At 38.9% G+C, this 13,573-nt stretch overlaps 1 protein-coding gene across 1 annotated transcript in view; it reads right to left on the bottom strand.

The window, feature by feature from the left end:
• The window catches only part of glceb (glucuronic acid epimerase b), a 57,104-nt gene that overhangs the window by 19,435 nt on the left and 24,096 nt on the right, over window positions 1-13,573 (bottom strand). The window contains exon 3 of the mRNA XM_085156261.1: window positions 3,578-4,107. Coding sequence (XP_085012387.1) covers window positions 3,578-4,094 — 517 coding nt within the window. The 5' untranslated portion in view covers window positions 4,095-4,107. The remainder of the gene's footprint in view (window positions 1-3,577; window positions 4,108-13,573) is intronic.

The following is a 13,573-nucleotide window of genomic DNA, read 5'->3' as shown; positions in this document are numbered from 1 at the left end:
TCATAACCAGTCTTAATTAGTTACTATTCTATAACATAACAAACCTCCTATTGATAAATAACGTTAATGTGTGAGGGTCTGTAAATGAAATTTGTTTTGTGTAGGGTGGTGAGCTCGGTGTGGTAGGCAAATCAACCAATGTCCTTTGTAATAATTTGCAGTGACTCTCTCCTCTAAGTCAGCGGTCCCCAACCTTTTTTGCGCCACGGACCGGTTTATGCCCGACAATATTTTCACGGACCGGCCTTTAAGGTGTCGCGGATAAATACAACAAAATAAAACTAGTACCGGTACCGAAAAAAGAAGATTTATTCATAACACACGTGAAAAGACCAAGGAAAACCGAGTTAATGATAAAAACGATAACAAAATAACGCTGAAAACCGATAAAAACCCTGAAAACCATACATTTCACACCTGAGCCTCAACTCTCGCGGCCCGGTACCAAATGACTCACGGACCGGTACCGGTCCGAGGCCCGGGGGTTGGGGACCGCTGACCTAAGGCACCAAGAGGACCCAAACCATCAAGTAGACCCCACACCATAAGAGAACCACTTTATCCCCCCACTTGCCCCCATGTATGTTTAAGGTCAGGTCAAGTTTCTCTTTTAGTTTTTCCACCCGTCTCACCTTTAAATAGTGGGGAAAAAATTCCAGTCAGTACTGACAGTGTGGTGAGCTGCCTCAAATAAATCGATATATGGGAAAGACTAGATTGTGGATGGGCTCATTCACTGGGCCAGATTCTAAAATAAGAATAAAAAAAAGAAAAAAGGCTAAAATAGGCCACTAAATATACTTGGTCAGGCCTGCCTGAGTAAAATCTCTATGAAAAAACTGGTGCTGTTAAATAACCTTTTCATGGTTAACAGGGCTGCGCTGAGGAAAAATCTTTCATGACCTTGTTTAAGCCCTGCAGTAAATCTAAATGTGACAGGCTAATTAATGAACGCCTATTTTCACCTGTAAAAAATGTTTAGTAGAACACTGGTGTTTATTCCTTCACATGTAAAAGCACAAACAGTAAGAAGCCTGGAGCTTCATTAAATGACCTTGGTAAATTGTGTGTGCAGTAAGTATGTACTTGTCCTGCATATATCAACATACATACAGCTGAACAACTAACTTCAGGATTAGACAGATCAGACAGTAGCCAACTAAGTACTGCTTCTATAGGAAATGCTGATCAAATGAAGCTGATTAACCGATCAGCAAACGTGAGCCTTCTTTAAAAAAAAGTATTTAGGTGGTTAACACAATGCCACAATCTACCCAGGGGTGGATATCCCTTCAAATCTAGTGGACGGTTAGACTGTATAACACTCAGAAAAACTGCAAAAACCCAAAAGCTACAACTCTGACTCTAGAGGCCTCAATTAGCATGTTCAATTTTAAACTTCATGATGCTGCAGTTAGAAAAAATATTGAACAAGTATGACTTGTTTGCCAGGAGGAAGCCTCTTTTCTTTAAGAAGAGCATGGCAGCAGAGCTTAGGTTTGCAGAGCTGCATCTGAAAAAAACCCACATTATTTCTGGAACAATGTCCTTTGGAAAAACAAAATGGAGACGTCCGACAAGAACGAACATCACCACATTTGGCAAAAACACAACCACCTTGGGCTTGTTTGCAGCCACAGGACCTGGGCACCCTGCAGACATTGGTATATAGGGGAGTTCCTCGTCAACTCAAAGTATTCCAGAGTCATCTGTTGGACAGCTAAGGTTTGACTGAAATTAGGTCATACAGCAGATAATGATCCAAACAGTGGCTGAAAAAGAAAAGAATCAAGGTGTTGCAGTAATCCAGTCAAATTCCAGACTTCAATTGGGCTGAAGTGCTGCGGCGAGACCTTAAGAGAACTGTAAATTAATGCCCACAATACATGTCAATGAACTTAAGGCAAAGCTGTAAGAAAAAAAAAAACAAAAAACAGTAGACCAAAATTCTTCCACAACAATCTGAGAGATTTATCAAGTCATAAAGAAAATGATTCAAAATTATTGCTTCTAAAGGTGGTTTTGCAAGCCACTGAATCATTTTCTCCTCTCTTTTTTACATGACTGTATATAGGACACATAACCCATAATACTGAATGCACTGACTTATTTTTAGTACTTAAAAATTGGTTTCTATAACCCCCAGCCTGCATCGGTCAGGCTCTCAAAACAAGTGCTTTGAATGCTACTCACTATGCTTTGTGGACAAACTGAGATAATAATAAATTATTTAATTTGATAACTAAAATATTGCCAAGTTGCAGAACTAATAAAAGCAAAAGAGAAATTGCTGAAAACCAAACAAACATAACAGAATTATTGCTTTAAATGTGACCTTCTGACCTACCCAAGCCTTTTAATGTCATTATTCTCTACTGTTTTGCTTGAAACACAATCTCTTAAAGAGTTTATGAAGAATTTGAAATAAGTCTCAATGAAAGATGGAGGGGGGGGGGGGAGGGGGAGACTTCAATTGTGATGTAAAAAAATAAAATAAAATGTGGGAATTTGCACTTTCCATTTTAGCAGCTACAGCCACAAGTTAAAAAAACAACAACAAAAAACTAATTTGCTGCTGTGACACTGCTCTCACAGACCATCATTATTCATCAAGCTTACCTGACATTTTGCTACTGAACATTTCCTCCTTACATTTACCCGCCACCACAAGAGCTTTCTTCTCAGATGGGTAAAGGACTCAAAACTGTGAATCCTCTACCTCCTGCTTCTGTCATTTCCAATAAGAACACTGATATGTCTGGATTTATAAGATTATGTTTTGGGGGAAAAACAAACAACATATTCTGTGTTCATAGCCGACACAATCTCCTTTCCCCCTTTTTTGTGCCTGTAGCTATTTGACAAAAGAAGAAAGATAATAAATATCTATTTTGTAATTTCAAGCAAGTACAAAGAGCCACTTCTTCAAGCAAGCGAGGAACAGAACTATATTGATGACAAAGTGGTTTCAACTAATAGCCTTTTAAAATGAGCTATTGATCTTTCCTGGCCATTATCTTAAAAGGAACCTTCAAAAGAAAACAGCTTTCAGGACAGACCAGAAGCATAGAGAAACATGGAGGGATACGGTCACTTAACAGACCCCCAGCTGCTTGTATCAATACAGACTAATACTGACAATGAGTGACGAAAAGAAACATTTTTAATGGATTCGACACAAATCCTATTTAATGGTGTTAGTGTTAAAGAAAGGCAAAAGGGTGGCAGAGAGTGAGAAGGTGCTCTGGAAATCTAATCAAGTCTCAGCTCACTTTCTCACAGTTTAAACAGGTGATTTACAATGTGCCATTTTACGGCAATATGCTTAATTAAGCAAATCACACATTTCTCTGAGATTTTGGTTTTTTTTTAAAGAGTTTTTTGTCTGTTTTATTTTTTCTTATGAGATGAGCTTCTCATTTTGGCTGCACACATCAGACACTACTTGTGCAAAGCCTTGGTTCAGTAGGATCTCAACAACAGAAAGAACATTAATATTCAGATGCATGAGCACTTCTATTAGGAATTGAAAACCTGAAACCTGTGTGCAATCGAAACCTAAACAAACAAGACTTACCTTCCACTCCACTGATACACTTGACCCGGTCACGGACCTCCACGTTGTATCCCTCAAACGACATGAAGACTCCATTGGGGTGGTAGGGTTCTCGCTGGGCGTAAACCTTTGAATAGCTGTGCTGAAACTCAAAACGATCGTAGCCATCGTACTGCACTATTTTGCCGTACACCTCAAAGTACTTTTCCACCCAAGAGAAGGGCAGGTAGACTTCTCCCCCCTCTCGCCGGCCTTTGACAGTCGATTCATCATTGATTAAGCAGTCAATTTCTTCATACTTGATCCCCCCGACAACTCCGACAACAGGCGGGGGCTCGGGAGGTTGCGGGGGATGCTGCTGGCTGCTGATGCTAGCATCGCCGATCTGAGAACTCGTGGCCACCGGGGCAGCACGGGGCAGGAAGCGTATGGAGGTGTCACTAGAGCAGCGGTTCCACAGCAACACAGTGATGAGTGTGAAGAGGGCGCAGATAACGATGAGGGTCTTGTAGTTCACCCGAGCAGCCAGGCAGCGCATGGTCACAACCTCCCTGTACGGCACAAACAAAAACAACTCATTAGAAGACTCTCATTAGAGTCAGAGTAGCCTGCAAATACATTTATGCTTATCTTCTGCTATTATACACCAGCAGCCTGCTCTTTATGCACCTTGCACACACCTAAAATCTGCCTTTATAATAAAGCAGGACTGCATCAGACATCTTTTCTCCACCAAAGTTATAAAAAAGGTGTTTTCATCTGAGCAACTGGAGGACGAAGGAAAGAAACTGTGAGTTTGTTTTTCTTTTTACAAACATGTTTGAAATTTATAGACGGTGAAAAGTTTACCACAAGGATCGCACTGCTGTGTGAGCTTTCTTTTCATCCCGTGGTGCCAAACAAACGGCCGCGACATCAGCTGTGTGCAGGAGAAATCTGTAATCCCATACCGCCATCACTGAAACCTTGTTCCTCGTTTACAATCGCTTTAATGGAGAGAGCTGACTAAAGTGGTTACTTAAGTGCATGTGAGTAACATAACTGCTCTGAACTTTTACAATGACTTCACTTTTACAAATGAGTAAAGTCAGCTGATTCACATTAATAGCACTTGCACTGAGTAGATAAATGGAATGAGGTCATTATTGTACTAAAAAAAGCCAGAACATAACCAAGAGAAACTAGTAAAAGATACAATCTAGCACATAACACTAAAGCTTTATGGTGAGCATCAGTTTGTAAGTGACTGGAGAGTGTAAAGTGCTACTGTTCTCCAGTGATTCTCTCACCAGATCATTAAACTCCAGATAAACCTGAGTGAAAGCTGCTTGGAACAATTTTCCCTAAATAGATGACATGTTGTAATTTGTGTCCAACACAGAGTTTTGCCCACTTTTGTCTGGTGAGGAGGCCGTGTTGCCGTGGATGAGTCACGAGCACCTGAAGACAGAGCTGGTACATTCATGTTGTAATTAAGACTGAACAATGTGAAGAAAAAAATCATTTTGTGTAGTCTAACCGATTTTTATTTTTCCCTTCTCTTTTGCATCAAGTCAATTGTGGTCTTCACTGCAACTCAAACTCCTCTAATCAGCACACCTGCATATGAAGGGGTAGTACAATATGTTGATCTTTCCATGCAGCAAGAGCCAGCTTAAGTCCACATCACGTCTGAAAACTGGGAAGTAGCTCGCCTGGCTCAGATCACAGAATCCACCAAGCAGAACCTTTAAATCTAACTAATAATAATGTTATAGCTTTTTAACTGCCACAAAAGCTTACATATATGCTGGGCTACTTCTTGGCCAGCAGCAGTTGCCAAGCAACCAGCGTGGAATCCAGGAAGTTATAGCTCCTGCCCAAGAAACACAGTTACTACAATTACTATTATCCTAAAAAAAAATTATAACCAAACTAAAAATAAATCTTGTATTTTAAACTGCAAATTTCTTTAATTTCTAAATATAATTGAACTAGTGAAGAGCAGACGGTCACTGGTAGTGGGTTAGTGCCAGGTGGGAGCTTTTTTTTCTTTTCTTTTTTAAGTCCATCTCATAATGGATGATATACACCTTCTGTATTTTTCATATGAAAGAAACTATACTGTGGTGGGGCTTGCTAATTTCTTGTTTTTGATTTATGTATGTTTTGTTTTGTTTTACTTTAGTTTCATATGTTGTTTGTTTAATTTAAGACTAAAAAAAAAAATTAAATGAATGAGAGGTAAAACTTGAGGGGGTAGGGACAAATAAGTAAATACTTCTGCCTACTCCTTTTCAAACAAATAATGGAATGATATTTTGTAATGATTGTGAAAGCACATGTTTGAAATGTTTGAAATAAAAATGAACTGAACTGAACTGAACCTGAGCTGAACTAAACCAAAGTCCTTTAGTAAACACCTCCAGGGACTTATCGAGCTTCAAAGGTCACGGAGTAAAAAAAAAATGGATCTGTAGAATAAACAGTCAAATCTGGTGAAGTCAAAACTTAAGCCAAAAAGTCTACCCCCCTTGAAGTTACACTTGTACAACAATATTTGCTGCAAAGTTCTCCCACAGATTTCACATCATCACTGTTTGACTGTCATACTTCTCCTTAAACAGTGTCTCTGCCTAAGCAGCGAGTGACCTTTAGGACTGGATAAAGAGCACAGATGTAATAGATGTGACTCTGAATTTATAATGAAACAAAATGAGGACAACGCTGCAAAAAACTCTTTTAAAAATCAAAGCCACACCTTTATGATCACTTAACCTCAATACATCAGACATGCATTTCCCATCATGACAATGCTCAACTTCTCCTTAGATAAATACTAGAGGCAAAACAAACCATATCCTCCTGATGCTGGCTTACCATCAGTCGCTGCAGACAAAATTTAATTTAAGGTCATTTTGTTTAATTTTAAAGCATTGCATCCTGCTCAGGCCATATTGCAGGTCCCTTAGAGGCTCTCCTCAATTACCCTTTCAAAAGGTTTAAACCATCTCTCATGTCTTAAATTGACATTTTTGATTCCAGTCTTAAGAGATATTTTCCCCCCTAATTGAATCTACATAAAGGTTACTGTCACTATCATTTATATTCTGTATCAAATTATGTGCTCTGTGCATTTCCACCTTATGGATGTTAAATTTATTACAGTAAACTATCTGGGTGCACTTTGGTTGATATGCTGCTTTTCAGATTTTGAATTAAAAAGCAGCATGCAAATCAGACGTGTTGCTTTCTGCATCAGTCTTCTGTTTTCATGTCCTCTGTGTGTCTCTGACATTTTCGCCAAGCAAACAAGAAATCAATACACATCCTAAGGCCTCTCCTCTTCCTCCACACTAATTACAGCTTACTGCTGATAGAATTTACTATTACACTGATGACAGCGCCCCGTCCTCTGATGACAGAGGAGGGAGAGGGAGAAAATCATTATTCGCCAAGTTCATTTCACTATCTCAGCTTCAACTAGCCACAACTGAAGGTCAGCTCAATCAATGGGCATTAATTGGACAAAAGTAATCTTCTGTAGCGTTGCAAAGTCAAATAATCACACTAGTGGCCTCTTAAGAAAGTTAAAGTGTTAGATTACTCGCAACGAAAAAATGCTTTGAAATACAAACACAGAAGGAACGCATGCTGTAGCGGATGAAGCTGCGGCTCCGTGCACGACAGGGGGGAGTATTTTCTCCATTACTGGATGGAAAAAGTTTTCAGCTGGATTTTATAAGAAAGAAAAGACTTTGGTGCATCTCTGCAGCTGGTTACTTACTGCACACGTTAAAAACCATCACTGATATTTAGAGAAATGACAGCGCGGTGCAGTGATAAAAGATGAGGCTGATGGGAGCTCTGACAATGCTGAAAATGTGAGGTGGAAAGACTGGGGACTGCATCCTGAAAGATAAGTAGAAACAACCCTGTCAAGGATTCCAACTATAAATAAATGGCTCTTTTTATAGTGATTCGTTGCTAGCGTTGAGGCTTGGGCTAAAGGTGGATATACATGGGCTTTATGATACTCAGGATATATATATGCAAGAGGTTTTAGGATACTCCTCATGCTGCGTGGCAGCATGAGGAGTATCCTAAAACCTCTTGCTCACTTGGTTTACCTAAAGGCATGTCCCATTTCTCAAACGTAATTTACATCTTCACACTAGAACAGTAGGCGCACTGGAAGAGAGGTTAATGTCACGGGTGAGCAAATTACAAGATGCGGTTTGTTTACGGATCACAAACCATGAATGTTCTGTCTGAGGAGATTTCGCACTCTGCCACGTCTTAGACCCAAATAAGCATTTGCAACGTTTCTGTAAGGTTGGGACTAGCTGTAGAAAGCCAAAATACCCCTAAAACCTGTAAATAAAAGCAGAGATGGAGAAAACAGAGACTTAAAAACTGTTTATTCTTAGAAACTGGAAAGCATGCCCTCCTTAGAATCTAAAACTTAATTTACATCAAATTCTTGACAATAAATATAAACAGAAAAATGAGTAGACAGTGTTGAAATTTTATCAGTGAAAGAGTGGTGTAGCACTTGCAACATCAAGCATGTTTAAATCAGAAAGTTAACCTTATGTAAGCCACGCCCATATGTTTTCTCTGTTGTCACCATGATTTTTCTTTTGTCATGATCACGGCAGAAATATAAAATGAGCGCATAATTTACAGACCAAATGTTTACCTTTTGCTTTGACATCTAGTTAATCTTTAAACAAAGAATCTGTTACTTTGTGTCAGAACACAGGACTGCTTTTTGTCCGAATCCCCGCTTAGTCAGAAGAAGCGTTATATTTATTGGAAAACACCGTCCAAATGAAAAATGTGAACTGTCTGTATTACAGTATGTAAACCAAGTTGACACAAAAAAAATTAGTTTGAGTTATTGTTCCCTCGACTCCGTTTCCAAAAATGAACTTCTTTGCAAATCATCTCTGCCGCTATGTTAATTACAAGGCAAAAACAACCCTTCGTTATGCAGACACTAGCTGCATTGTCTCTGGTGTATTTTGACCCAAATTCACTTCTATCTATCAGCAATCTGTTTTCATCAGAAAAAACAAATAAACAAAAGACAGCAGTGTTGTTGTTTTTTTAATCATCATTGAAAAGACTTGTGTTTATGTCTTCCATATGAATTAATGTAAATGAATGGCTGCTATGACACAGCAGAACAGGCAGTAGTAGGGGACAGCTGAGTAAATTCAGCACTATAAACTCCAGCGATTCTATTTGATGGAGTTTATTTATTAAAGCATTACCTTAAAGATATTAAGGTAATGGTTAAGAAAGCCACATTTGTTACTTAGTTTATCATGCACAGGGCATGGAGGTGGAAGATCAGCAAAAGGCGTTCTGAGGACTTGTTTATACGATACACATCTGTGTGATCCACTGGTTATCAGATAAGCTCTGGAGGTTTTGCATAGATGCACTCCCTTTCATGACAGTACCGCTGTGATCTGGAAGAAAACTACACCATACACGACACTAAAACATATCTTTACAACAGGCAGATATAGCTGGACAGCAGGTGAAAGACAATCCTGTTGGAGGATAAAAGTCTTCCATGCCTGACAGATTAGGGAGAAAGGCACTGGAAAACAAAAGCAGCTTTTCAGCTTACAGGATCCCAGTGTTCTGGCTATGGAAAATGAGAAGCGACTGTAGGTACAGGTGAAGGCTTTTCTTCTATATTCTATAGTATAACACGATGGCACTAGGAACTTACAACAGTAAATTGTTTTTGAAATTATGTTTTGTATTTTTGCCCACATCAGCTCTCATGTCAATCTGTATCCTTCATGCCAACAAGACCAAGAACAAAAACCTGTAGTTTTACGAAGTAATTTTCCCTTCACTCGACATGACTAGAAGAATGCTGCAATCACAAACACAGCACCCAATTAATATACCGACAGCTCCCTGCAATACAAATGTGAGCAAACATGTGGTAGAGACTGAGCAGTGAATCTGCACAGATGCAACTCTCTGCACTTGAGTGCAAGAATATAATTAACTGAATCCTTTTCGTCTTCTTCTGACAGATGTGTCAAACACGCCAGCTTTTTCAGTGTCAGGCATTGGCACTTTTATTTTTTAACTTGCAAAGATTGGACTTTTCTGTTGGTGCCACAAAACCTCATGAAACCTTACAGAAGTCAGAGACTGACAACCCACACATTGACATACGGGTATAATTAATATTATTCTGTTGTTATTGTTAATTACCAGAATATTATAAAAAGCCACTGTATATGCAACTACATGTAAAATGAAAAGCTGCTGGTAAATCACATCTGACTTTACACCCAACTGAAAACTCCTAAATGATACTGCTGACAGTCGTCACTGTAGTAGGCTGAGAAAACATCTGCTTCACAAATACACAGGTCTAGCAAATTCACAGTCACGAGTCCCTGGGGTCACAGGGCACTCGTATGTCTAACAACACACAGATTCTCTGCTGCTAATTCAGATCAGAGGCTTGAAAATCTACCTTAAAAATGCCCATAAAAATCACATCTCTTCAATTTAAACTAACTACAAATCTCGGTCCAGGTCTCCAGTGCAGAATGTACAACATTTATACCGAGTGGAATCTGTTGTGGCGTTGGGCTTACGGATGGGTGAATGGAGTTGTTTTTCTTCTCCAGCTCCAGGGGTAACAGTCACAAGCAGTCATCACAGCAATAAAAGCTTGAGTGCTCATGAGATATCCTTGGGGAGCTGTTGGAGCAGAAGCCCAGAATGCGTGAGGTGCAGGTTTTTGTAGCCTCAACTAAACTCCTGGCATTTCACTGCCTTCCTCCAGGGGTAAAGTAAGGCAGGGGTTTGAGACTGCCTGTAAATTATCAGCTTATGCTGAAGCTCTGAGGCATGTTAGCTCCTGCAGAGATGTGATGGAGTTTGTGCATGTGTGTGTGTACACTCTGGATGCGTTTTTAAGCCTGATTATGATAGCGTAGGCAACAGAACAATTCAAGGCAACAACTGACAGGAAAAATAAACAACTTACATCTTTATCCATGAACCGCTGAGCATGCAGCAGAACTGTGTGTATCGCCCGTTATATGAGGCACAGTCTATACTCTGCATGCAAAATCAATTATACATTATAATATTCTGAGGATTAGCAAACATAAAACAATCTGTCATCAAGATATGTAAATACTCTCTCAACAATGTAATCAATTGTATATTTAAGACAGGTTAAACTTATACAAGGTCAAAGCACTCATCATGCTACCACAAATGTAAAGGGACATGACTGACTTAGTCAGATCAGACATTAAACAGCCTTTAACATGCCAACTCCCTAGTGCAAAGTCTTTGTTATGTCAGACTGCATCCACGTGAGAATACCCGGGTAGCTTCCATGGTGACCCCAGACGGCTGGTGAAATCCCCAAGCCTCAAGCTCAGACTCATCTTTACATACAGTCTACAGCTTGATTTAAAGAGAATATTTTTTTCGTTACCAAGAATGACAATATTTAAGGAAGTAGAAGTATGAAGTCACTTGAGTACAACACTTCATTTCACCTAAACCTATATTAATATCTGTCCAGAAAAGGTATGCCTATCACGGTCACTTCAAATACTCAGTAATAGTAGATCGCAGCTATCAGTTCTAAACAGACACGAGAAACCTTGAAACCCTCATCACGCAAAATTATTCAGTTTTGTTTGGAGGCAGCGGAAAAGTGAGTGCACTGCTTTGAAGTTAATGCGCCTGTGTGTTTAATCTCTGCTTGGCGGATTAAGCAGGTCATTACTAAAAAGCTTATAACTGAGGTCTGCTGAGAGTTTTAGCCAACTCTTAATCAAATGGAGGGGAGACGAGAAAAATACAGGGTCATGCCTGGTGCTACAATACCATAGAAACAAATGCAGGTTTACTAAACACAGAGAAGCAAAGTGATCTAAAATAAGGGAATGAAGTTTAACCTATGGTGTACAGTTGTAGCAGATTATTGGGGGTCAAGTAAATTTCAGCTGAATTTCAACTCAAAGTAAAAAAATAAATCATCGCCTGAACATCGCCAGCATTTTTTTTTAAAGATCATTTATTTCTGTAATTTTATCCTGTTATTTAGCGGTCTTCTTCTTCGAGGAACAAATAACTTGACAGCAGTGATGGGGAGAAATGGTTTGTACGGCTTATATTAAGAAGAGATGCACTGATTGAAGTGTGACCTGCTGATCGCCAACTGTCATTTTCTTTTACCAGCACACAAAAACAAAAAATCTACTTCTGTTTTACTTTTTCTCTTCTGTTCTGTTACTGATTTATAACTACTACTTTTCTTCAATGCAACATTTTATTTTCATAACAATATTATTAATAATAACAAAACAATAAATTAAACTTTAAATATTCCCTAAAACTGCTGTAATTAACAGGATTGGCTCTAGTTGAAACAACTAAAAATAAAGCGCTCTGTTCCTGGAAAAAGGCACAAATATCATAGAATTGGGTGGTATAAACGGTATAGAGTAGAAATGATATGAATTTGGCCAACGGTAGAGATTTTTACTATACCACTGCTATCAAGCTGCGCCTGGTCGAAATCATCGCAGTGGCTGCAAGCATGGAGCTTACACATGGGGAGGAGGAGGAGGTGCCCATGAAGAAGAATGTCGGTCACATGCACCTGGGTTTGGGTTTAAGCAGTTTGATGTTAAGCAGAAAAATATCATCTGCAAATTATGCCGGGTGACAGTAATAGCGAAGAGACGAAGCACGTTCTGGATTATGAGAAAAGCCAAAAACTGCGCCCTCCTCAAACACCCAGTCAGTCAAGTGGAAAGAAAAAAGGTGGCCCTACACACCAGCAGACTGATCTTTTCCAAAGGCACATTTTATTTTAAACAACTTAGAATTTAGTGTTTTACTGATATTCTACATGTATTTTTTATTCAAAGATTTTTGCGCATTTATCTTCATTTTTATTTGTTATTTAAGAATTTTGTGTTACATTGTTTGGAAAAAGATCTATTACATCTTAAAAATTATTTGAAAAGTTTTGTAATTAAAAAACAAACAAACAAAAAAAACATTTGCACAATAAATGTTCGTAAATGTCATTTTATACTCTATCTATATACAGAAGAAAAGAATATATCACAATATAGATCATTACAGCACATGCTTCAAATTATACCGCCCAGCCCGAAAATATCATATAACATATTTTACCTTACCAAGCAAAAGCAGGTGCAAGAAATGTATGTAATTACACAAATGTGTGTTATCACATAACCTTCCAGCATGTTTATAACTATAACACCAGATAACAAGACACCGACCCTTTGCCCTTTTTTTACTCATCCCATTATTTCCCTTGTAACCACTTTGATTCCTTGCTCATACCGAGGCTGCTGGCTAGCTTTAGCGTTGCCCACTTTGCCTTTTTTAGCTGGCTTTAGCTGGGTGAGGGTGATTTAACTGTCTGGACAGATTTGTTGTTGTGAACTGTTTTGCGGTGTTCACGTGTTGTTTACTTTGGCGAACTTTGTGCCTTCACTCATAGCATACTTCCATGCTAATGACATGTTAGCATGTGCAACTATATTACAAGATGTTCTTCATGTAAGTGTTTCATGTAGGTCTCTCAGTACTTCCTTAAATAACTGATTTAAATGGACACCGTGTACTGAATCAATTATTTAGCTTTAGCGTATTCTAAAGAGTAACACTTTTAAGATTTCACCAAAAATAAGGGCCAAAGAGAATAATTCAATCTCTAAAGAGAAACACTGCATAACTGGTTTAAAGTTCAAAAGCATACAAAAACATCTTACGCAGCACTACAATGTGATATAAGTTACAGCCTTAAACATCAGCCGTGGATTGAAATGCTGTGCGATTATCTAGCACTTAAAGCAGGGCTGCATGGGGGTGTGTTTCAGTATCTCAAGGCCAGCACTTTATTCTCACACAGATGCACAATTACCTGTTACGCAAGCAAATGAACAGTTAGTTCCAAGAGCTCCATCTTTCCCTATGCTATCAAAA

Source organism: Neolamprologus multifasciatus, chromosome 1 (assembly GCF_963576455.1).
Source record: "Neolamprologus multifasciatus chromosome 1, fNeoMul1.2, whole genome shotgun sequence".
In the NCBI taxonomy this organism is placed as follows: Eukaryota; Metazoa; Chordata; class Actinopteri; order Cichliformes; family Cichlidae; genus Neolamprologus; species Neolamprologus multifasciatus.
The sequence above is the reverse complement of the archived record's forward strand: the minus strand, read 5'-3'. Positions and strand labels throughout refer to the sequence as shown.